Below are 25879 nucleotides of genomic sequence, written 5' to 3' on the forward strand. Positions count from 1 at the left end.
ATAGTAAGGTCCTTTGATAATATGACTAAAATTTCTCTGGCACATGTTCATGAAAACTGTGCAAACAGAATAAACTACAGTGTGGTCCACCTGAGATTTATAGCAGCTGGCTTTTTATGCACCAGACCTTTTGTCTTGCTTTGGGTTATAATGGATATGTCCATACTATGTTTTGAGTCCCCATCTCATTATCTGTACAAATATTTGAGCAAGCGCCAAACAGAGTTCAATTTTGAAAGCTTTGTAGCCATGCTACATCAATTTTAATTTCGAACAATTAATTTAGCTATTGCACTTTACGAACATGACTATTTCTTCTGGAACCTGAAAAATGAGCTGTATAAACATACCAGCTACCCTGAAGAAAGTTCGTATATCTCTAAGCAGTCACTACAGTGAGATCTCTTGCTCTTGTACAAATTCAGTTTCCCATATAAAGACTTGAATTAATTTTATGCTTCTATCTTTTTGGGTTAGAGTAACGTAAATTTGAAAAAGTTAAATTTGTCTTTGGTTGACCATTTCTAAATTTCCATTATCTGTTTCATACAAAGCAAGTTTTAAGTAAAAAATCCTGTTTTAAATGAAAGCTCAAATTCAGTTTTCTGTATGCTGTTCAAACTTTCAGACAGATGATGATGCACATGCTCGTGAGATCAGGATAAAAGGCAGTGTACTTTAATCATTCAAATAACATGCTACTACAGTATCTAAGCCCTTGCAGTTTTTATTGTATTTACTTTCGCAAAACCTTTTGAGGTGGAAAGTGTTTTTTTCATCATTTTTGATAATGTCTGTTTTGATATTGTATGAGGGTATGGAAAACTAGAAGAAAATTTTTATTCTAGAGTCTGAAATGTGCAGTGTTTTAGTGAGAGCTGTAGTATACAGTCTTCATTATTTCCATTTGCTCCCATTGTTGTTCTCTCCTAAATTTCGTATTATTATAAACTACTTTGAATTCTGCTCATATTAATTCTAGAGTAACCCAGCCAATTCACACATAGAAAAGCAGGAAATGTTTCTGTCATTCAGTATTGTTCAGCTTCTATTTAAAAGTATCAGAAATGGGACACAGTAAAATGAGAATCACATATCTCTTGCTTTCATTGTCCTCACGGTCTTTTGGCAGTCTAAGAATAAATAATAGATGCACATTGCATTTAAGAAGAAAATATTACCAGTTGCCTACCTATTGCTTCAGTCATTAAAATGGAACTGAAGAATACAGTGAAGCGTATGTGATTTCCTGCTATTTGTCTGTGTTATGAATGTGCCGGCCTCTCACGGGATCTGTATTCTGCAAACAGCTGTCCAAGTAATGTATTGTTTTTCATTCTGCAGGAGAATTTGCATCCAGCAGGGTTTTTTTTGAAAGTTAAAATTCTTCTTAAAAGTGGAGCATCAGATGAAGATATCAACTCAGGTATCACAGCTCTGTGTAGGTTTCATAGTAAGGTCATACTATTCCATATCCAAGAAGACGGCCTGAGTTGTAGATAGAAAAGAAAATAAATCCCTTTCTTGTGTGTTTTAGAGGAATCTTCATTAGCTAAATGTCGTTCCGGTTTTTGAGTGTGAGACATAGTAGTCAGTGTTTACAGAGGAGTTATCCAGGTGCTAATGTAAGTTTGAATTAAGCATGATTTTATTTTTGTTGAGAATTTAAATAGACTTGCTGGAAATAGGGAAGGGGGAAGACTCTGAAGCCTGTTAGAATGAAGACAGTGAAAATATAGCTATGTAAAGGTATGGTTTATTTTAGACATATGCCTAAGGTTACTCAAAAAGGGTGAAAGTGGATTGTCTCTTATGCAGTCAGCATAGAAGAAAGGCTTGTGAAACGTTGCTATTCTCTGTGTGTGATTTTGCAGATTTTGGCCAAGAGACATCAAGTGCTGATCAGTGTGTGGTTATAAACCTGTGTTACCAGAGTTTATTTAGTTTATCTAGGGCATATAAACTCTTTTCTCCTTATTCCTCAAACTTGTCATTTGAAGAGGACTGATTTTTCTATTGGCATGAGAGGAGAAGAAAGTTTTTGGGGGGACTTTAATATAGAAAGGGTAATATATCAGGAGAAATTTATTTCCATAAATAATGAAATCTTAAGGAAGAGAGGCTTTGTACTTGTCATAGTTGGAAAGCATCAGATGCGTAATGAATGCTCTGAGAAATAAATGTAGGATGAGATGAGGAATTTCTTGTGGAGAGCTGAATGGTTTGAATGCTGCCAGACTAGCAGGACTGGAAACTCCACTTCAGATTGCTCCTGGGGAATTTAGCCAGCTTTCAAGTGGACAATTATCAAAACTTACCATTGCAATAGTTGGCTTCTGTTCTGCGGTTTGAATTGTGAAGCCATAGTGTTGCCTATGAGAACACACTCTGCTTATATTTGGGAGCTCTAAGACTCCAGTCAGTTTTTCAAGCAAGTTTATTAATGAGTAGATATCTGTTTTTTCTTGTATGGCTTGCAGAAAAGAGCGTTGTGTCCATGCACTGCAACTTTGCTTTCTTTTGAGTGAAGGTTCCTGCTAAGTTTTAGGCATTTGACTGAAATCTTGTATTGTGCACTTGTACACAGGTGCCTTAGAAATGCTTCCTTTAATACTGTTACAGTCACGTCCCTATGTGTTCCTTCTCTGATCTCATCCAAGCTACAAATGTATAAATCTTGTTATTAACCATCCCGCACAGTCCAGCAACTTTAAACTTTATCTGAGTGGTCTAAAACTGATACCTACTTATCAGCACCAGTCAGTTCAACAGCTGATGCTAAAGGCATTAGGCTTAAGTAGTTCCCATTGCAATGTGATACCACCACACAGCCTGGGCACTGACCTCAGTCTTAAGTGGTTCCTGCTGGACAAGGATGAGACATTTTGATGGAAAGCAGCTTGAGGCAAAAGTTTGTGCTACTAATGCCTATGCTGTTCCTGTTTAAAGAGACAGAGGGCTAGAATTCCAGGGCTATCAGTCTGTCACCTTTCTGTAGTACTACATTAATTGTACAGCGAAAGAAAAATCAAAGCACAATACACATGTTTTATTCTTCCTTTTGTTTTAGAACTATTATATCGGGGGTGGGGGGTGGGGTGTTGGGTTGTGTTTTTTTTTTCCAAAGAAGCTGTGAGAGGTAAATGGTAAATTGAGCAGTTAAGTGTCTAAGTTGATTAAATAATCTCAACTGCTTTGTGTTCTGTCTAGCTGTTGCAGAATTCCTGCGCCATGAGATGTCTTTAGACTTTTGTTTGAATACTGCCAAACTGCTGCTGGAGCATGGAAGGTATGAAAGCATCACTAAGTGGGGTGAACACAATATTTGGGCTTTGTAGTTGTTCTTTTATAAGCAAAGAACATCTATTATGCAATGATGCTTTATTTTAAATAAAAACTCACAGAGGTAGGTAAACGGTTTTGAGAGGGAGCCTGTCTTTTCTATAGCAAGGTGATACAGATTATGGCAGCAGCAGAACAGCGTGGGAAATAATGTTGAGTGGCAGTTTGCAATGCTGTAGCCTTACTTTGGAATGATTAAGATTCTCCCTATGTAGTTTTAATATATATCTGGAATAATGTATCTGGAATAATATATATATATATATGAGTCTAGAATTATCTGACTGAAATCTTTCTTCCATATTAACTAACCAACCCTCGGAATGAAAGAGTTTGGAGTCCTAGAATCATTCTTGTGAAAAACAGTGATAAACAAGTTACCGCAAAATAAATTGAGGCATGAAATTTCACACCATTGAACACTCCATGATTACCTATGTATATGCTTCTATCTTGCAGTAAATTCTTACTCTTTCATTGTGAGGAGTAAACTCCCTTGTGAATACTGTGGAACAAGCATGTGCTAATAGGAAGTTACTACTGAATAGATGAACTGCAGTAAATTCATACCTTGACTGACTCTGTCTGTGCTTGTGTACCAGTAGTATTAATGAGAAACATGCTGTACGGGGTGAATATGTTACTCTTTAGAATGGAAAATTAACAGCTCTTCTTGTGCAGCCTCTTAAAAATGCATCTGTGTGAATAGGGAATCAGTTGGTTTTGATTTTCTGAAATCTGTTCCTGAACGCTTTGAGTCTTCACCTGACCTTGGAAAAATTACCCTGCTCCACATTGAGTTCCTGTTGCATAATAAGAGGGAGCTACTTGCTAAGCAAAAGGTTGAAGAAATTATTATAGGTCTGTATCCATCTTTTGCTGCTGTTTACTGAAAGCTGGATTTAATTGGCTAAAATCTTGAATTCTGATTTTCACTTTTTTGCTTATTCTCATCTTTCTTTCTATTTGTGTCTGTTTTCCCTTATGTTTCTTTTGCATGGCGACTCTCAACTTCCATAATGAATGACAGTCATGATAAAGCTCAGGGTTAAATTCACTTGCTAGAAAAATTCCTTCTTCTTAGTGTAGACTGTGTGTGACTGATACAGGTGAGATTAGAAACATTTATCAGAAGTTCTGTGTACTATTAATACTTTGTCCATCCAGCCCAATGCGTTTTTGTTTGTCAGTATTAAAACAGGTTGCATATCCTTGTTTGAGCAGCTGAATAACAGTTTCTTTTTCAGGCCTGTTGCACCTATAGCACTATAGTATTTTTTGACTGTCAGATCTGTTGGAAATCAGACTGTATTTTACGTAGCGTAGAGCTAGGTGCAAGAGCCATATTTACATTGTTCAAGCATGAAAATACTTATTCTCTTACCCACTGTTTTTTGGGGGGTTTGTTTGTTTGTTTTTTGTTTGGTGGTTTGTTTTAGTTTGTTTTGTTTTCAGAAGCAGGGTATGAAACACTGGGTCCTGGCTGAAACTATTGCTGTGTCAGTGTTCTTTGTAGGCTATGGGACAGTCTTTCTCAGGTAGTTCTTAGGTGCTTCTCAGTGTGCTTCTTAAAGTTCTTGTAAAGTGATGATTTGCAGTATCTTTTCAGGTCATTATACAGGGAAACAGCTGTTGCCTGAAGCCTTGAACCGGTTGCACATCATCTTGTGGGACAGAGCTGCTAAACATTATGAGGTTTGGGACCAAACAGTAGCGTTGTTATTTCTATCAGTGAAAATGAATATCTGCTTTTTCTGACCTCTTTGGTATGTCTATTTTTGGTTAGAGTGCAATCTGTTACTAAGATCCCTGTTCCAGTTGGCACTAGTCTTATTTTCATCCAGCTGGGTGCTCCATTACAAAATCAAGTTTCAGGTAGCCTCATCTCAAGGTTTGTAACATGGGAACAGTTATGGCCAGGATTGATCAGCCAAGGAACCTGTGCAGCTGTCGTGGTTTACCCCCAGCCAGCAACTAAGCACCACCCAGCCGCTCACTCACTCCCTGCCAGTGGGATGGGGGAGAGAATCAGAATAGTAAAAGTGAGAAAACTCGTGGCTTGAGATAAAGACAGTTTAATAAGTAAAGCAAAAGCCGCGCACACAAGCAAAGAAAAACAAGGAATTCATTCACTGCTTCCCATCAGCAGGCAGGTGTTCAGCCATCTCCAGGAAAGCAGGGCTCCATCACACATAACGGTTACTTGGGAAGACAAATGCCATCACTCCGAACGTCCCCCCCTTCCTTCTTCCCCCAGCTTTATATGCTGAGCCTGATGTCATATGGTGTGGGATATCCCTTTGGGCAGTTGGGGTCAGCTGTGCCAGCTGTGTCCCCTCCCAACTTCTTGTGCACCCCCAGCCTGCTTGCTGGTGGGGTGGGGTGAGGAGCAGAAAAGACCTTGACTCTGTGTAAGCACTGCTCAGCAGTAACTAAAACATCCCTGTGTTACCAACACTGTTTCCAGCACAAATCCAAAACAGAGCCCCATACTCGCTACTGTGAAGAAAATTAACTCCATCCCAGCCAAAACCAGCACAACAGCCCATCATTCTGGTTCTGTCCTGGGAAGGGTGCAAAAAACTGAAAATATTTTTTATGTTTAGCTGTTTATTTTACAATTCCTACCCTCTGATAGTCAGTTGTTGCTTTAAGGAGCATGAAGTGTTATAATTTGTACATTGATTTTCTTTTTGGCCTATATAAAGTAGCTTTGGATGCTTAATTTGTATCTTAGTTCATATACATTCATACTGTGAGTATATATACATTCTATTACTCAGAACGAGATACCTTCTTATTCTTTCAGTATTTGGAGAAGATGAGCTCATGTTCTACTCTTGTGTTTTTGTCATACGCTCATTTCTTGAATATATGAAAAAAAAGTGCCATTTTATTATGTCTCATCTGTGTAGTCAAGAAGGAATTTTGCTGATGACACAGCTTCCTTCCTCCTTATTTTAAAATAAATTCTCTGCCCAAATTGGAACTATAGTTGGGAGTACCATCTTCAGCAGAGTATTATCAAGGTTCACAGTCTAAATGGGATAAACACTTTTGTCTTTTTCTCTTAGTTTCAGTTGCTTTGTATCATGAAGAGAGAGGTTTTTTGAAATAATATTTCTGTTTTGTATTTAGTCATAAGAATGTCCTTTCTGGGTCAGATGAATGACCCATCTAGTCTAGTGTCCTGTCGTTGTTAACGGCCGTAAGAATAAGGGAAGAGTAGGAATAGGTAAAGCCTCAGTTCTCCTAATGAGTATTACTTGCATTGTGGGACCAATGATTGCTCTTCTGTGGGAAAGGTTACACTAGAATATACTTGCTTATCTAAATCTTTCATTTCCTATGACTTTTTCTAAATTTGGGAAAACATAGGCAGTTTAATCACCCAAGTAAAGGGGTGTGTGTGTGTGTGTTTGTTTTGTTTTGTTTTTTTTTAAATTTCCTAGGCAAAAAGCTATTCTGAAGCTCTTCACTGGTACAATTATTCTGTCAGCTTCTACACTCCTGGGCAGATAGATCAGAACTTGGCTAAGCTGCAGAGGAACATGGCTTCTTGCTATCTTCATCTGAAACAAGTTGACAAGGTATATATAATATATATGTATACATATTTGTTTATCTGTTTGCATTGTTTTTGTAGTTATGTCATTGAGACTTAATTTACATCTTTGTTACTGTGCCTCCTTTGCTTTGAGAGAGGGAACTGTCTTTGCCTATCTTGCATCATCTGGCAGAGAGATGTTGTTCATCATCTTAGCTGCTATGGGAGCCTCCTGTATCACCTATCATTCTAATGGGGGAAACAGTTCACAAGTTGGGTGACCATGCTTCAGTATATCAGGTTTCTTCTCAGAGTAGAGGTTCTCTCTTAAAGACAGATGAGCCCTGGCAGGAAAAACATTTGACGTGTCTCACTAGAACTTCCCACAACAGTGTGTTAGCCCTCACCTCTGCAAAGAAGTGCACCTGCTTTACCTATCTAGGCCTTCTGGTTTGGGGGTGTTAAACTTCACAGTTCAAAGTGACAGAAGGGAGTTTAATGTTTCAGCATTCTCAGGGCTTCTCTTGCTTTCTGATTCTGTAGCTCTAATTTTGAGGAATTGGCTTTTTCCTCAGTCTGGTCATTGTCAGCCTTTGGTGCCGTCTTCTGCTCTTGTCACTTTACTTTCTTTCCAGGGAAGATGTTGCCAAACCAAACTTCTTGAGTAATTATCTAAATATCAACAATATAACCATTAACATTTTGTGTATCTTTTTAGCTCTCTTCTATTGCAAATTATATTACTGATTTCAAGATGTCATTGCACTGATTTCCTTTAATCTCTTCCGTGAATAGGCTAAAGAGGCAGTTAAAGAAGCAGAGAGGTGTGATCCAAACAGCATCTTTACTAAATTCAGCATCTATAAGATTGCAGTGATGGAGAAAGATACTGATAAAGGTAGAACTTGAAAGATAAAGGGTCCATTACAAGGAGCAGAAGTGCTGAATATATTGGAAAATACTAAGCAGATTTGGACTGTTAATCCTGAGAAAGACACAATAGAGGGAAGCTAGAAGAAGGGTCTATAAAGTCATTGAAACTGTCAGGCTGTAGATTTGAACTGTCAGAGTGGGATGCTTTTTGTACACAGTATGTAAGATGTGGAGTCTGTTGCCATATCTGTTATTGTCTGGATGGAGCCTCTGGGTAGGAAGTCTCTAATCTTCTCATGGGCAGAAGCTATAGTAGCATCCCAGGGTGAGAATCATTGTATACTTACTGTTTCTAATATTCTTTTGTATGCATATACAATATAAAAAAAGGATACTGAACTAAATGAACCTTAACAGAACCATTATTTCTGCTTTTAATTTCTCTGGACAAGTAGAGCCTGAAGTTACCAGAAAATACATTAATTACTGAGATGACTTACAGAATGACATATCTCTATAGACTCTTTCTTCTTTATAATGAGTTCTGCCATTTCATATTTTAATGAGAATCTTAGCCCAAGTAGTGAAAATTGAGAAATACAGTCTATACTTGCTTAGAATACAGAGTAACATGTAGAGCTTATTTTCTGATGAGCTCTGTGCCAATTAATTGTTCTCTATACATCTTTTTCATGACAGCATAATATAGAGTATATAATGTTCACATAATATAGAGTGGGAACCACAAGCACAGTGTGAACATAACAGCAGCCGCACCCTTAGCATAAGCCAAGATGTGGGAGCTTGGAATCACTCCCAGACAATGTGTTAGAGAAAGTCTTCTGTCTTCAGTGACAAACATTTATTTAGCAGAAAAAAATGAAGGATGTGAGATAGAGTTTCATTTATATGGCATCCTTGTTTCCTTAGATTAGTAGCTTGGAAAGCCTTTTGGCACCTTTCTAGCAAGAAATGCATTGTTGTAGAGAAGTGCTGGTATAGTCAGGTTTTCTTGTCTTGGTTTTTCATATTTAAAAAAAAATTACAGCATTTGTAAGTTGTTTCTAAAACCTCATTAAGACAGTAGAACTTTCCACTTTCCAATCGCTTCTATAAAAAAAATTTAATTTTTCGCTATGTATATTTCAGCTGTGGAAGCAGTTATTGAAATGGGGAAGCTAGCAGAAAAGCCATCTCAACATGAAGACAAGCTGAGAGTGGATGAAAATACAGGCACTAACCTCCTGAGTTTAGCTGCACAAATTGCTTTAGAGGTAGAGCAGATAATGTTGTCTTTACTTTGCTTTATTGATGTAAGTAGGACAGCTGTAACCTCTGTATCCTGGCCTACTTTTAATATTTCTATGTATTTCATGCATTTCTAAGTATTTCATGCTTCCGTGACCAAGGTCTCACTCAAATGTGTTGTGTAATGCAAAGTAGAAATTGATTTCACATATAAAGAAATTGTGTTTTTTAATATTTCTTCAGAAAAATAAAGGATTCTGAGTTATAAATGTTGGTATCTGGAAATGACATGGTGTATTTCTGTAGAATTCTCCTTAGCAAAATGTTATGTCTTTTTCTGCCTCTGGGGTTTGATCTTTGACGTGCTAGGGGGAACCTGTGTACAAAATACACATAAGTCAACGATGAAAGACTGAAAAGTCACTTGTCCCTCCTATTTGCCTCTTGGTTGGTGACTTGAGTGATGTCTGAACTGGCTGATTACATTGGCATAATTAGAAGAGGCTTTTGGTTGCCTTTTAGAGCTTCGTTCATAGCGCTGTAAGGCATGAAAGCCTTGCCAACCTGTACTGATCCTGTTCTTGCCATAGGCTTTTTGTGCATGGGATCGTATGATCTCTTCTTACGGTTTTCTCTTGACTCTGAGGCTCTTCTGTGCAGAGTCCTTTGTTCTTTTTCCTGCTAGTAGACTGCACAGACTTTTGGAATACGCTGTTGCTTTGGGTTTGGTTTTTTTGGTGGTAACTGAGGTAGTGCAGTTCATACAAAACATGTTTTAATTTCTTTTCAGAATGAACAACAAGTTGTGGCCATCAAAGCTTTGGAGTATTTGTCTGAACATTTACAAGACTGCCGACAATTATTTGCAGCTTTAAAGTGAGAAATCAATATATTTACAAGAAAAGAGAAATCTTTCTGGTTTGTTTTTCAAAAAGAATTTATTATATTGAGGAAGGTGGAAAACAGAGTAGATGAAAGGTTAGCTGGCAGTCTTTTTGGTGCTTACCTCAAGCCTGAACTCTTAATATCTACAGATGTTCCAAGTCTCTCCCAAGCAAATAGTATTAGTTGCTCTGAATTTTATGATTACATTGTGATTTGAACAGATGACCAACCATGACTCTAATGAGATTGCAACAATGTGTTTGGTGAAAATACCAGTTCATTGGTATCCTCTGATGAAGCCGTATCTTCTTACTGAAATATCCCATCATGTTTATAAAAACAATTATTGAGAGACAGATGTATTTATTCTAATATTTGCTTAAAAGCCTTTGTTAAAGTACATTTATTTACTTATTATTACATGATTTAACAAAGTGATATACAAAATAAGGCAATAGGATGGGAAATAGTGTAATCTTATTCTCAGTTTGACACTTTGAATTCTTCTGTGAATTCCATGGGCTGATAGCATAAGGAAGAAAAGTGGGATCCTTTCTGGAAAATTAGGACAAAGTACACTGTTGGGAAAAAAAAATTCTTGTTTCTTCATTGTTTGTTTTTCTCATATTTAGATGTTTGGTTCGTCTTATGTTGTCAAAGGTCATGGCAGAAAATGAAGAGAAAAGGTGAGTCCATTTGCAAAACCATTTTCTTATGGTGGTTATGTTGTACAAATGGCATAATATTTTCTTGCAGGGCTTATTTTCTTGCTGAATAATCAGGAGATTAGTTTTTATGTTAGTAGAAAGTCCACCCAGATGACTTCCCAACTTGACCTAATGACATCACATAGGAACATCTTTTCTACTTGTATAACCTTTCCTTTAAATATTTGCTCTTTGCAAAGTTAATCAAACATTTTCTAAACCTTATTTTTTCCTCCATTCTAGAGACGAAGATATAAACTCAATGCTGACTTACTTGACCTTGGGTATGCTTTTGTCTCATTTACATTTTCTGTAGTTTTTCCATCTGTGAACATTTTATTATATGATTAGGTCCATACCAACCAAATATTTAGACTCCTTATTTCAGTCTAGGTTCCCAACTTCCCACTGAAATCAGTGAAAATTAAAACTGGAGATTCAACAGTGTTGTGAAGTTGGATCTCAGTGCTACAGGTTTTTGCTATGGAAAGCTTGCAGGCTAGTATTGGAAAAACTGTTTCTAGTAAAGCCTGTACTTGGCAGCTGCTCTCAGATAAGGGGCAGTTTCTTCTAGGCAGTTTCCCTTTAACCCTTCATAAGGCCATGCATGCAAACAACAGATATTTGGGTACAAGCCACAGCCTGGGTGGCCTCAAGTGGCAGTCTCCTACTTTGACTGCATTGGCAGGAACAAAGTTAGTATCTTTAGTAGCAGGGCTACCACAAAAGGAAGAAGTTTGGTTTTGTAAACTGAATTAACAGCATAACTTTCTACTGGCATTAATTAAATGCCAATGGTGGTCTCTGCTGTTCTAGCTGTTTACAAGGGAGTATTTTTAAATTAAGTTAATGCTATTTTTTTTGCCCTGGAAGACTTAGAAAACTGCAGGAGTAATAGCAAATTGCTGAAAGACAGGAGAGGCTTGTCAAAATTGGTTCCCACTTTTAAGTTGTGCTGTCCTTTGAAAAAGAATTGTCTTGTTTGCATTGGAAAAGGTACAGGAGTTCTACAGAGGACTTTTCTGCATCAGAAGAAATACTTATTTTCACTAAATCTTTTTTACCCCTCTTTTCCTATCTTGGACAAGAAAATTAATGAGATTTTAGAACTTTTTCTACACTATCCATTCTTACTGCAACTAGGAGAAGAGAATGAAGAGTAGAATTAAATTAATTAAAGGTTCCTTGAAGAAAGGCCTCAAACCTGTTATTAAATTTAAAACCCCTCATTTTTCTGTGAAATTAAGTAAAACTCCTCTGCATTAGACTTCAGTGTCAGTAAACTTTGAAGAGGCAGTACTTGTTAGCAGCCTTATATATCTTACCTAAATGCTGGTTGAGGCACCTTTTGATGGTTTTTTTTTTTTTAAAAACATTTTTATGCTCTGGTCAAGCATATTAGATTTAAGTTGTGAGAATAACTCTTCATCAGGAATTATTTGGGGGTTTTGCAAACCTCTGTTTTGTAGTGTAGTTATTGGACTTGGAAATGTTTTTATTCTGCTCAGAAAGTGTTACTTATGTATTGAACAACACATTTTCTGCAGCTCACAAGAGACTTGCTGAGTCTTTCACAGAAGAGAAATTTACAGGGGACATGAGGATCTTTGAAGCTCACTGGTTTAGAAAAGTTGGTAGGTTGCACTCTCAAAATTTAAACTGAATCCCCTCCACTTCCACTTAGCCAGACCTTAAGGAAAAAAGAAGTGTTTAAAAATGTAGTAGATTTATAAAACTTGTTGCCTTTGGCAGTCGCTGCCTTAACTGGTCTTAAAGTTCTCCTGCTGCATATTCTGTCTTCTGAAACTATCTGATATGGCTCATGTTTTAAGTCAGTTATCAAGACAAATACTCACACAAGGTCTGTTTGACTGATGGGACAGCTGATACATTATTCCCTTCACCACAGGAATTGTTGTATGTATCCGTGATACAACTCTTCAGAGTTCACCATTTTTCTCTTAGTTAGCCCTTCACTACCAAGACTCTGTTACTACCAAGAAGTAAAATTTAAGATCAGGCAAATAGAAAGAATAATGGTTTTCTTCAGTGTCTAAACAAAAATGCTGCTAAGAGCAATAAAAAAAACCTTACTGCCGATCCTGAGTATGCATATTCTCATATAGGCAAAATAAGAATTAGGAAGTTCAGATGAGTGTACTGGTGTGATAGGTACAGGATGAGCTTACCTCTGCCACCCAGATAGACTGTCTTCATTAGTCCTTTAAATCAGCAGTCCTGGAGTTTGCGTTGAACTGCAGTATATGAAATCTAAACAGCAAACATTATCATAGATAAAGTGTTTCCTAGTGGGAAGTGCAGCTCCCATGGAGCTGTCCTAAGCACAATCCATAGCGTGTCTCTGGATCCTCATTTAGTAGTCTTTGTTATGCTGTTTTGGTAAAGGAGTCAGTGCATCTGCTGTCTATAAATAAAAATGTAAGTGTAGGGTAACGGGTTGAAGCAATTTTTCAGATTCTTGCTTCTGCCAGAGCATACAGGAGAGAAAATAGTTGAAATTAGTAACAGAAGACATCTGCCATGATGAGCTTTTGCACACATCCTCACAATGTAGCCAATGCTCCAATAAAGAGTAGCAAAGGAGGGAGAGAAACAGCAGAGGTCAAATAAAGTAACACGAGTGTGAATGGAATCTGTGGTGACCATGACCTTTCCAAGGCAGCATTCTCACTTACAGAATAAACAATTCGGAGACTACAAAAAACTGTCCTAAGGAATAAATTAACATGAAAGTTAGAATCTGCTAAGTCACTGTAGAATCTAAACATTTAATTGGGTCAGATTCTCATACATAAGTCATTTGATTGTCTTTAGATGGCTCATCCATTTACTAATCAGAATTGTGTGTTTAATTGCCACGTACTTGACCCTGCTGGGGTAAAATGAAGAATGTTTCAAAATGTTGTGGGTTTTTTTCCTTTTTTTAATTTGTCTTGGGAATATTGTTAAACCTTTTATTCAGATACTAGTTTTGTTTAATAACATATGAAAATGCTTCTTCCAATTCACGCTCTTGTGGGTAGGGTATGTGGTAGAATGGATATTTGGTTGTATCCATCCAAATTGTTAAGACAAAATTTGAAAACATGAATAAGCTATTTTAACAAATCACTAATAATGTTATTTATTGCTGTTGTTAAATGAGCTGTTGATGATACTTTGATTAAAAAATTGAATTATAGAATGTGAACTGCCTATTATGAGAAATTTGATGGGCATACCTGTAATGTTGAAGATTTTTATTCTAGTCTCCATTTTTTACGTCTTTGTTAGCTTGGAACTTAGCTGTACAGTTCGGGGGCTGCCCTGAAAAGATGAGGGATTTTTTTCTACTGTCTTTCAAGGTACATACTCTTGCTAATAGTATCTCTGAGTAGTATTGTCATCTGTCTAGTTCTGTTAGAAGTTACATGCATGTATCAGGTATCTCTCTGGGGACATGTTTGTATGCTCTGAAGATGGAGCACTTTTGTCAGCAGGAGATTGACTTGTAATGCAAAATGTAAGCATTATTGTCATACTTTACATTCTGTTGCTTAAAATGACATAAGAAACTTAGACTTCAGTGAGAACTTTCTAAAATAAATGGATTCTGATGTCTGGAAACTGTATCATTAATACAAACATGTTAAATGCTCAAGTCCTAATCTCCATACGGAACTTCTACCAACACTGTCAGTTTTGTATGTGTTTGTAGAGGGGGGACTCCAACGCTGCTTTACATTTTATATGTAAATAATCTTCTTGTGTAATTGTGCAAGTAAAATTGCAATATGAATATATAGTATTCATGACTGATTACTAAAAGTGTCATAGAGGAGACTCAGCAATAATCTGTTCACGAGCAAATTGCTTTATATGGGCAGAATTCTCATTACCTTTTCCTATTTTTGGTGTCAGTTGTCGCAGTTTTGTCCTTCTGACAAAGCTGTTCTAATTGCTCAGAAGACATGCCTGTTGATGGCAGCTGCAGTTGATTTGGAAATGGGGAGACAAGAAGTAACACCTTCTGAACAGGTAGGGTGTTGCGCTGTTAACTGATTCTGTATGTATCAGTGTAACATTTTTTTCTTTTGATTTTGAAGTCTTAGTTGTTTCACTCAGAACAGGATATTGAGAATGTAAGCATGGGAACCTTTCATAGTTCATAGAATCAATGCACCTAGTGCTTTCCAGACAATTGTAAATGTTGGATTTCTGTAAATTAGTTCTGTTGACTTCAGTGGATTTGAACAGATTTATATCCGCAAAGGGTCATGGCAGTACCTTCTTTTAGAGGAATTTCAGTCTACCTTATATATTATGTTAGGAGTCTTCTGCTAAACATTGGATGGTCAGGCAGATAACTACTGCATCTTTAGGATTATGCCGTTGCTGAAAGTAGTTACCAATATGATTGTGATAAAGTTCACCATTTTTTTTGGTTTTTATGCATACGTCCTTTTTTTGGGGTGTTGTGGTAAGAAGATTAAGGAAAATGTACAGTGGTATGAAGGAAGTACGGAAGTCTGCTGTACAGTGATTGTTGTAGAAACTTACTTTTGTGGAGAGCAATGCACAACAATTTGTGGTGTGGGATTTAGTGGTTTGTCAGTCTCAACAGCACTATGTTATGCTTGGGAGCTAAAATAAATTATGTCGCATAGGAAACCATATGGTTCTTCCTGGACCAATGGAACATTCAGTGTGAAGAGGCTTTGTCTGAGATGTGGAGGTCTTTGAAAAAGAGAGAGGGAAAAAAAACCAACCAAAAACCAGTAACTGGTGTAAATGATGTACTAATTAGGCTGTTTCTTAATTTATTTTATAGTTAGGTATAAAGATCCTGTTAGTTGTGACATGTATATTCCTTTTGCTTTTAAAACTATGACAAAAATAACTTCTTAAATTTTGTAAAATAGACAGAGCTTTTGACTCAGGCCCTTCAACATCTCCAGGCATGCAAGGAGATATGGAAAGTTCTGAAATTAACAGGTAAGCTACAAAGTGTGTCTGTTCAGCACATGTAACTCTTAGACTTAGTCACTGTATTCATGAAAAATACAGGGCATATGGAATTGCTGTCTCAGCTGAAGAGTGTTGAAGCAGATATATGGCAATATGACAAAGAATTGGCAAAGCTAGCTACTGTTTTTTGTATGTCATTGCAGACTTTTTATTGTATAGGTGCTGTGAAGTATGGAACAATCTTTCAGAGTGAAGTTGAGTTGTCTGTTCTGACTTAAATGTTAAGAAACTCCAAGCTTTTTGCTCTAGAATGGAGTCACTCTTGCACTGTTTTAATAGTTTTACTAGTCTCTTCCCATATAAGGCATTTCAGAATACAGAAAGTCCTGCTACCATACTTTGAAGTGCCAAAACCCATCCTCTCTTCCCTGACTATTCCATGTCAATTTAGATCAGATATTACTGGAGACTGGCGTGCTTTCAGCTGACAGCTGAGATACTGAGTGACTGTTAGCCTAGAGGATGCATCCTTCACTTTTTTGGTAGTATATTGGTAGAAAAATTCTATTAGGCGTTCCTTGTCTGGCCTGTTGTCTCGGTTTTTTTCAGTTATAGGTTTGGGACACTGTGGAGTTTCCATTATAAGATGCATTAGTATTTAAATTTTGTCAAGAAATTTACTTGCTGTTTTTTCTTCCCCTTAAAATTTCAGAATGAAAGGTTCATTATATGGCCTGGATTTGGGATTCTCTTTGCCCTTTTGCACTGAAAGCAAGATAACTCAGGAAGACTTCTCTTTTAATTTTCAATCCTTAAAATCCCAAGGGGTTGATTATCTCAGGACAGGGACATATTGGAGTTTCACCCGCAGAGGTTTGTGGAATGGTAGCCTGGTGCTTCCTTCACTATTTCACAAGATCTTGGCCAACATGTGGACAAGTCTGTTGCCTTGGAGGAAGCTGAGAATGTCTTTTAGATCTAAAAGCAAAGGTCTTTGTGATAGTTTAGTAAAGGGTTGTTTGGCATTTGTATCAGGTTTACACCTTTCTAGCAGTTTTGCTGTTCTCTCATCCTTCTTCTGTGTTTAAGGATTTCCTGAGGGCTTTTTGACCAGAACGGGGACAAGTCCTATACAAAAAATTTGAAGCTGATGATAACTTCCTTCATAAGCTGACCTTCTGAGCTGGTGGCCTTCTGTTACCTCTTTTACCTGTCTAAGAAAATGGCTTCCCTAGTAGCTATTACCTTGCCTGGGAGGGTTGTATGGATTAAGCCAATTACAGACAATGCAGATTTTTTTTTTCGGCGGGGGGGGGGCATGGTGGTTGGTGGGGTCACGCTTTGGACATCTGAGGTTTCTGGCCAAGATTGCTTCAGAGTTCCACTTGCTCTACTGTTAAATCTGAGTACCTTAATGGTTTTCCTGCCTGTTGGAAGCAAATTTTATACCTTATGGTACACCATGTGGCTTTAAGAAAATAAATCATTACATACAGGCAATTCTGTCTCTTCTGTAGGAGATTTTGTTAAAGACCCAACAGACACATTGTTGCTGCTTTATGAATTTGAAGCAAGATCCAAACTGAATGATCCAACGCTCTACAACCTTATGGAGTCAGTATGGGACCAACCACAAATAGAGGTCAAGACGCTAGAAATCATTGCATGTAAGGACTGCATTTGTACTTTCATAGTTCTTCAAGTCATGAAAAACAGCTTTTGTTGCTCTTTCCTGTTCATTTGGGGTAATCAGGATTATCATGTGTTGTGCAGCATGCAGAAAATGGGTTAACCCTACATATTTTGCCCTGAAGCAAAGATGCTTAGGATCTCAGCAACATCAGGAGATCTGTATTTTGAAATACTGTATTACGTGGATGATGAACCAGAAATTTGCAACATCCTTCCATTTCTAGACCCTGAGACATTTGTATAGGTTGTGAGTCTGGAAAAGATTATTCAGATAAACTTTTACAAGCTCCAAACTGGCAAAGGCCAGAGAATGACCCTAGCTGATTCATACCTCAATACAGAAGTTTTAGGATGTGGACTTTGGATAGATACGCATTTTCAACTTAAAGTCAGTGTAGTTAATTTGTAAATAGCACTTCTCTATACTGTACCATACTTTCATCACAAAGTTCTACTCATGCCTCCTTGAGAATCTAGAGTAGAATCCAAGGAAGATGAGTAAAATTTAGAACTACTGTGGCAAATCTTTGGAGAGGATTCTGTAGGATTGCATAAACACCTACTTATCTCCCTTGTCTTGAGGGAGTATGCACCTGGGCTTGGAAACACCATGCTGACATCCCGCTCCTACCTAATTTTTCCATCCAGATTTTCATGTTCAAGGAGACAAACAAAACAATACTCTACTTTAGACCCCCCCCCCAATATTTTTGGGTTACTGCACCAGCAGTAAACAGCAGTGAGAGTACTTGTAAATTATTAAATCTACTGTGCTTCTGCCTTGTAGTCCTCACTGATGATGTGTACAGTAAGAAAGTAGTAGAGAAGCACTAGCTTGTGACCAGCCCAGGCATTAAGCAAATCTCTTTTCAGTTGTTTATCTTAAGGGATCTGGCAACATGCTGTAGTTTATTTTAGTGACCAATGAGATTAAAGTCTGGCTCCAGTCATATCTTTCTCCTTCTTCTCTATTTTCTTTTGCTTTTAAGCATTAGCAATGGAATCTCCAGCTCGATATCCTGTACTCTGTAAGAAAGCTCTCAAGAGTGCACTAAACCTTCACAGAAAGCAGACTGTCATTGATGCTGTGAAATTTAGGTTAGTGTTATCACATAGCTTTGCCATGAGCCTGTGACTGGAAATGCTGACAGGGAATAAAGCCTGCAATTTGAAAAAAGTGGATTTTAGCTTATGTGCAAGGTTCCACTTCTTGCTGGCCCACCGATGTACCTCTCAAGTATGACTGTCTAATAGATGTGTTAACTGCAATTTGTTTACTTGGCATATTTTCTGAAACAGTCGTATTTCCAATAAATTAATCTGTTGAGGAAGGAAAATGAAAATTGGATCCAGAAGAGGTCTCTGGCTGTTTCTTGTGAGGAAGGTGTTCATTTCAGATGTTACCCTGCAGTACTGAACTAGGTATTTCAAAGACAATGAAGTGAAGAGAAAGTAAGTGCTGAGAAGAAAGCCGTGAGTTGTAAGTTAGTGATGTGATGCCATAGTACATTTGTGATTTATTTTGCTGGGTAACTGGCTCTCTAACAGCTGTACCTATGGAATCTGAAAAACAGCCTGGTGTGTGTCCTTCTCTCTCACTTGTACCCATAAAGGATTTTTTTCCTCCTTTCTGAGTTCCTTGCAGTAACCATTGGACAAAGGCAACTGTTAATATTGCCTTTCTCGCTTCTGAGAAAAAAAGACCTGTTTTCAGAAACCATGTATTTTTTACTGACTTTCTGAGGATGCTGACTGCTTAGTTCTTGTTGGTGAAGTTAGAAAAGGTAGTTCTTCCTCGCTGTTATGTGTAGAACCCTAGAAAATATTACGTCTTTCCTTCTGTGTTACTTTAGAGCCCAGCAATGAAAATAATGAAGTACTTGCTGCTCTTGGCTCTCTTTTTGCATAGTTTGTATGAATGAGATCTGATACTAGGAAAATGTATGTTTCTGCTGTAAGAATGTGAGTGTAGTAAGCACGAAGGGGGGACGTGTCTGTCTGACAATCATAGAGACATAAGTTAGTGTGCTGCTGATACTAAATAGTAGCTGTTGGTGCACATGATATTTAATGTCTCCTCTTTTGCTCTGTTTCAATTCTCAGCAAATGCTTACATAGTTTGATTAATCTTTCTTTGCCGACTGGATTAACAGACTTGGATGCCTGTGTACTGCAGGAGGTGTGGGACTACTTTGAAGATGCTCTGAGTGTAGTCAACAGCACAGTAAGTTAAACAGGAAAACAAGAGATTGGGAGATGATCCTGAGCACATTTAAAAAAAAATTCTGATCAGACTGAGGATAATTAGTAGACTGAACATTATATAGTGTTATATGTGGAGCAGCTAAGACTTCTTCAGTAAAAGATACACTGAAATTGCCTCAAAAGGAATGCCTCTGATATTTATGACTGAACTATGAATTTCCCTGGATTTTGTAAGGGCTTTTTTAGAGACGTTTAAGGCCGAATTTTCAGTGCCTATTTTCAAAACATCTTGAGCTAGAACATCGATCTTTCCTCCTCTTGCTTTCTACATTCTTACGCTGAATATGTTTTTTTAAATGCAGATTACTTTTCCAGATCAGTTTAAAGCTGGCTAAAATTTGCTTTTTTCTCAGCTCTGTTTTGTTAAATGTATTTGGGAACTTACTGCGTTACTATTTTTTCCAAATGACCTAGAACTAGATTCCTGTGCTGTCAGTACTTGTGGCACCACGTGCCTTGTTTCTGTGAGGACAGGTATATGGAGAGTAAAATCTTTTTTTCAGTAAGCATTTCTGCTGCTCCTTTCAGGCCTGAAGCATAATGCCGTACAGTGAAGGCAGTTGTGCTGAGGAAGTCAGACATTTCTACTTAGGATTTCATAGGTAAAAATCAGTTAAGGAGTGTTCCCGTTTAGGGCTAATGAAACCAATACTATGTTTCATAGCTTCATTCCATTGCATGGCTGTTTCTTTAGTCAGGTTTGAATGTCTCTTCTTTTATAAAAGTGTCATAAAGATACGCTGTTCCTGACTTCCCAAAAAAAAGAATGTGTCCACATTTGTGCCTGCCTTTCACCGAAGTTCTCATCTATAACTTTAATAATGTTCTTGTTGAGGGATACAGATGAAATGTTAATGTGGACTGATACTCATAAGAGCAAAATTTCACAGTATTCACAGGCCTTCTTTTTCAATCTTGCTCATGACAGCAGGTACTAATGGTACCATGCTAAGAGGAGGACACTGGGGCAGCACATCAGATTTATCAGTTAGAAAGCTGGTACACCACTCATGATTTATACCTCCTGTTCAGGAATGGATGCTGCAGTTCAGAAATTCACTCTGGGCCCTCTTACTTAGGATGAGAAGTATCTATCAAAGAGGGAAGAGAAGTCCTTCCAGCCTCCCCTTAAGGATTTGCGTGGCAAATAAATAATTGCTTGTCCTTCCCTTCCCCAACTGAATCAGTTCCCCACCAGGTTCAAAGTACTGTTGGGTACTCTGGCTTCTGTTCTGCAGTTTATAAGGGCAGCTTTCATTGCAAGCCACTGCCACAATGCATAGAGAAATTCTGAAGACATAAGAACTGCTGCTTCTAATCTGTTGTGAGCAACTATGTCCTGCTATTCACTACTGTTTGGATAAACTGGAAAGTACTGCGGCAGCCAGCTCAGCCTGTCTGCAGATAGGCTGTTGGAAAGCATGCTTCCATTCTAGCATCATTCCCAGTCCCACAGAACTGTATTTTCTGACCGACCTACCAATAGGTAATTGCAACGTGACTTACCCATGTTGGAAATAAGCTGTTTGACAGTAGTGCAGATGAACTGTGAAGTACAGGATGGCTCTGAAGGAATTTCCCTTTGCTTAGGAGAAAAAAAAAAACAACCAACTGTTTTCCCACTCTAAAACTAAACTCTAATGCACTCTTGACTTGTCAGGTTTAAAGTGAAGAGTCTATTTTCTGATGAGCTGCTGCTTTTTGTTTGCTACTCCAGGATGCTTACCCAGAGATGGAGATCCTGTGGTTGATGACAAGAGCCTGGAATACAGGAATATTTCAGTATACCGTTGGTAAATATAAGGAAGCTGAGCAGTGGTGTGGATTAGGAATGCGATTCCTCAGTCACTTAGGATCTCTGAAGAAAAGCTATGAAGGACATGTAAGTGTAAGCAGGTGGATTTGAGGATGTGGGATTGGATGTCTGGCTTGAATTTGAGGTATGGATCTGGGTGAAGAAACCACTGCAGATGATCTTTAAAGAGTTTCGGAGAAGCATGGCCCCTAAATATTTTGGGGGAGCTTGATGCTAAAAGACGTTTTTCAAAGTGAGGCCAGAAAAGTTCTGTTAGACAATAGAAAGAGTAATGTAGTGTCCTTTTACTGGAAGGATCATGTAAATGGCTGACTAGAAATAAACTTCTGACTATTTGTGGCCATGGGAGAACCCTTGCGCCTTGCCTGCTTTCACTAAAGTCAAGGTGCCGTACCAGTTTACTTAAATCAGCCGTTGCATGAATACTGTCAAGCTTGATTTCTAGTATAATCTAATGTCTTATAAATAGGGTTTAAGCTGATGTGAATAAAATCATTAAGCTACACCTGAAAAGATGAGCTTTAGCCACTTCCTGTGAGGAAGACCCTTCAGGGCTAGTACCTCTGTAGAAAGCAATGACCCTTTTTCTTACTCTGTCACAAGTAAGCTGCTCTCTGTGGTTTTTGGCTGCTGCTCCTACCTTGATTGCAACACAGTGCAGCCTGGCTGGTGTATGAAGTTCATACATAGAGTTCATTCATTCTCTTATGCGCGAGCTGGGCAATCAAGAGCTGGTTGCAACTTTTGTACCATTTTAAGTGCATCAGTTAAGACAATAAGAATTGAGGTCACTCGCTTCCAACCTCAACCGTTCTGTGATTCTGTGAATAGGTTTATTCACTGATGTAAGACTCAGCTATAAACTTATGCTTTATGTCAGTATAAATAAAACCACCTTTGTTAGGTTGCACTGATTTAACTATTTTTTTCCTTAAACCACTGTATTTAAATCTGTGCTGAAATCTTTACATCAAACTGAAATTCTAGGTTTAGAAGCTGGTGGAGGTCTCCCACCTATTCCCTTCAGTTCCCTGTCACTTTGTTGTATTATCTAGTTGAATGGTACAACATTATCCATCCTTGTTGACAACTACGGTGCTTATATTCTCCAGATGATTGGTCTTTATAGTGAGGTCCTGGACAAATTGGACAGAGCAAAAGGGTTTCTTCCAAATGAAGAAGAAGAATGACAGCCACAACTGCAAAAAAAGAGGACAGCAGTCTCTCCTGGAAATGTTCTGCTGAATGAAAGAGGCCGTCAGCTCTGCGAAGGCATGGGGTCACGGGAGCAGTGGAAAAGAAACCAGGATCTCCTTCTTGTTGGCAATTAAGTTATGTACTTTTTAGGAGTGTTTATTGAATAAGTGTAATTGTTTTCCTCTAGGGAATAATTTTCATTCTCTGGAGCTATGTAACAGTTAGGAATAAATAAACTTTTTCATGAGATGCATCTGCTGTTGTGTAACAGGGTGGTTTAAATACCTGATTTTAGCAGTAAGTGGCAATGGGAACAATAAAAGTATTCCAAGACCAGGCATTTCCTCTGTTTAGTTTTCAGTCCGTTGCAGTATGGACAAGACTTCTGAGCTGTATGCCAGTTTCACAATTTAGTTAGAATAAAAAAGAGCAGGTACTATTTAGCTCACAGAAAAAGCTAAAGCTTTGACTAAGTACTGCTGTTTATAGACTACTGTGACAGATGCACTCCTCCTGTTTGAACTAACTGAACTTTGGTCCAGGCAGATGCTCAGCAAGTAGGCCTAACCAAAGCTAATCCTATCGGTGAGAACTCGGCACCAAACCCCAAAAAAATGATTTGGCTGGAGACTGGGCTGGTAAGTGGCCGAAACTGCATTAACACAGCGGAAAATCTGACTACAAATCAATGACTTTACGCTATAAATACTTGCAGCCATCAGGGCCCGTTGAGCTCTCCCTCCATAGCAGATGGCTGCGCGGCGGCGATCACCCCTTGAGTAGGGACGCCTCTCAAGGTTACCCCTCGAGGCTGAGAGATCCCTGACCTGACACCAGACATTGATGGGTTGGTAAGTGACACTTCTTGCGTGCGTGTAACATTTAAGATACGTATAGTAAGCTTAAGTGATAATCTTTGTATCCCATACTAACTTTAAGCGTAGTAAATAGCATTTACCGCCAATCCATCGGTACTTATTAAATATTCTACATACCTAAATTTACTGATTAGAACTCAATAAACTGACTACTAGATCAGATCTGTCTGAGTGATCTCTGACTCTTCTCCTGCGACAACTACTGACTGTAACATACCAGTCACAGTTCAGCATGAAATCCCCCCAAATCCACATAAAAACACAGGCTGGTAAGTGGATGGATCTTACTGCAGCTGGATTGAAGAGAGATCTCTCACCTGAAATTCAGTGTGGATAGTGAGGAGTGTGGAGCAGTGGAGTGTGGTTAAGAAACATCATTAGTTCTATACAACTGTTGCTGTTTCACTGGCAAGTTCCGAAGTCAGAAAAAAACCCATGGCCTGAGTGTTGTCTTCCGTACTGTAGCACAGATGCGCTCCGTGACACCTCTTGGTGTCCTAACTCCGGGGGACAAATGGTGGTTGCATTCTACCCGCATGTGGGCACAGTGTGCCCAGCCCTTCTCTGGAAGGAAATAAAGGTGACGGGGGTGGGAGGGAGCAGCAGTGCATTCCAGTAAAGCCCTTTGAGTGCTTGGGGACCGCTACTGTGGGTTCTAGCAGAGCCTAGATATACTTGGTATAGGAGGGTTGTGGTTTGTTTTTTTTTTAAAAAAAAGCTAATAGGATGCTTGAGCAAAAAGCACAGATTCAGGCTCCCAGTTGCCTGCTTAGAAGATGAGGTAGGTGTCACAGTTGGTAGATGTATACAGCTTTTCAGTTAGGGCTGCTGCACTGCAGTAAGCAGGTACAAGGCAGGTCAAAGTAAAGATGGCGTATCGTGTCTTTTGGGTGACAGACCACATACACGTCTGCATGATCTATAACTGGGCAAACATCCTGCAAGTGGATTCTTGTGCTGTTTCTTTAAGAGGATATTCAAGCACCCTGAGGAACACTGTAACAGTCATTTCAGGTCCTCTGGTTTGCTTACTAGAGAGCTAAAAGTGCTTTGTTGCTTATTCTTTATATTATACATATATATAAAATATAAATAATATATTAATATATAAATATATATAAAATGTAAAAGCTGTATTCTTTACAAACATTACACAGAAGGCAGGGCTGATGGACAGCAGTACCAGCTATAAGATCATCTGGATTGAGATTAAGACTTATTTAATTTTGTTTTTAAAATTTAGAAATATATTCTACTTAGAACCAGATTATTAAAGCCTATTCAGACAGAGGACAGGGCCACTAACAGCAGGATGGTGGCTATAGAAAAGAAGAAATTGCTTTAGTTGTAGCCCATTCTGGAAGCCCGGCATGCTTTGGAAGAAGAGCTTAGTAGTGTGCTTAGTGCAATGGTCAGGGCCAGGAAGTAATTAAAAAGGTCGCCTGCATTGCAGTCTCTATCAATGCTCCATGTCTGTCTTCTTTTCATAATCTGAGTAAACCAAATATTAGTGATTTCTGCTTTTTGTGTGCACCAGGCACCACTTTGCGTCCTACGGCTGAAGCTAGAAACCAGCCCTTAGCATAGCTGCCACATCCTCACATCTGCTGTGCAGCTGGATACAGGGTCATTTCTATGCATTTCCACGCAAATGCGTCAGTCAGTGTGGCATTTACAGCAACGTGAAGTAGGAACATGCTGTACTAGATGCTTTGCAGTGCTGCACAGGTTAGTATCAGCTTCTGGACAATGGTGTGAGAATGGGACTCCCTAAAGGAGTGAATTACATTGAAGGTGGCAACCAGGGAAGTACTGGAAAGTTTATAGGATCTGGTGCCTGTGATAGCGAGACACTGGATGCTATTGCTGAGACCGGTGCTGCCTGAGCTGTGCCCCTGCTAGAGAGTTTGTTGTGAAGTGTCTCGTTGCTCTTCAGGCTCAGCTAGACAGAACCACGTATTGGTAGGAACAGGAAGGTACCTTTGTGGAAATAGTCAAGCAGGATGCAAACATGAAAGCAAAAAATAATTACATTCAGCTGGAGGTTATGTACGTGTTCTTATTCCTGAGGTCTACCACGGGGCCTTTATTCTTCAGGCTGAGGTAGTATAAGCAGTGGAAGCTACTTCCACTGAACTTCAGTGGCATTCCATTTACGGTACCCAGACAAATCACCCAGGCTGCCCGATGCAGATGGCTCCTGAGAGACACACATAGGAGGATGGATCTGTTTCGAGTAAATTCTCCACCTAGTGTGCTCAGTTCACCAGGTCTAATTTGGATCTCTGTGAGCCACTGCTTTCAGGTCTTTAATGCACAATGTGCTGTCTGTTTAACGAAGAAACACCTTTGAACCCATACAAAGCCAGGCCTCAAAGGCCACAGAAAATTCTTTTGGAGTCACGGTTTTGGAAATGTATGCTGCATCACATTAACACAGGGACTGTAAACGATGCCATAG

The 25879-nt window shown here is 38.6% G+C and overlaps 1 protein-coding gene across 1 annotated transcript in view; it reads left to right on the plus strand.

Annotated features, from left to right (window-relative positions):
- TEX11 (testis expressed 11) overlaps positions 1–22533 on the plus strand; it is a 34676-nt gene extending 12143 nt beyond the window's left edge. Inside the window, exons 11-29 of the mRNA XM_009331751.1 lie at positions 1345–1426; positions 3211–3289; positions 4052–4203; positions 4952–5037; positions 6795–6932; positions 7685–7787; positions 8912–9036; positions 9801–9886; positions 10528–10581; positions 10846–10886; positions 12150–12236; positions 13897–13967; positions 14524–14640; positions 15525–15597; positions 17088–17237; positions 18252–18360; positions 19366–19486; positions 21245–21409; positions 22456–22533. Coding sequence (XP_009330026.1) covers positions 1345–1426; positions 3211–3289; positions 4052–4203; positions 4952–5037; positions 6795–6932; positions 7685–7787; positions 8912–9036; positions 9801–9886; positions 10528–10581; positions 10846–10886; positions 12150–12236; positions 13897–13967; positions 14524–14640; positions 15525–15597; positions 17088–17237; positions 18252–18360; positions 19366–19486; positions 21245–21409; positions 22456–22533 — 1917 coding nt within the window. The remainder of the gene's footprint in view (positions 1–1344; positions 1427–3210; positions 3290–4051; positions 4204–4951; positions 5038–6794; positions 6933–7684; positions 7788–8911; positions 9037–9800; positions 9887–10527; positions 10582–10845; positions 10887–12149; positions 12237–13896; positions 13968–14523; positions 14641–15524; positions 15598–17087; positions 17238–18251; positions 18361–19365; positions 19487–21244; positions 21410–22455) is intronic.
- The last annotated feature ends 3346 nt before the right edge of the window (positions 22534–25879 follow it).

This window comes from Pygoscelis adeliae, unplaced genomic scaffold (genome assembly GCF_000699105.1).
Source record: "Pygoscelis adeliae isolate BGI_AS28 unplaced genomic scaffold, ASM69910v1 Scaffold79, whole genome shotgun sequence".
NCBI classification, from domain to species: domain Eukaryota; kingdom Metazoa; phylum Chordata; class Aves; order Sphenisciformes; family Spheniscidae; genus Pygoscelis; species Pygoscelis adeliae.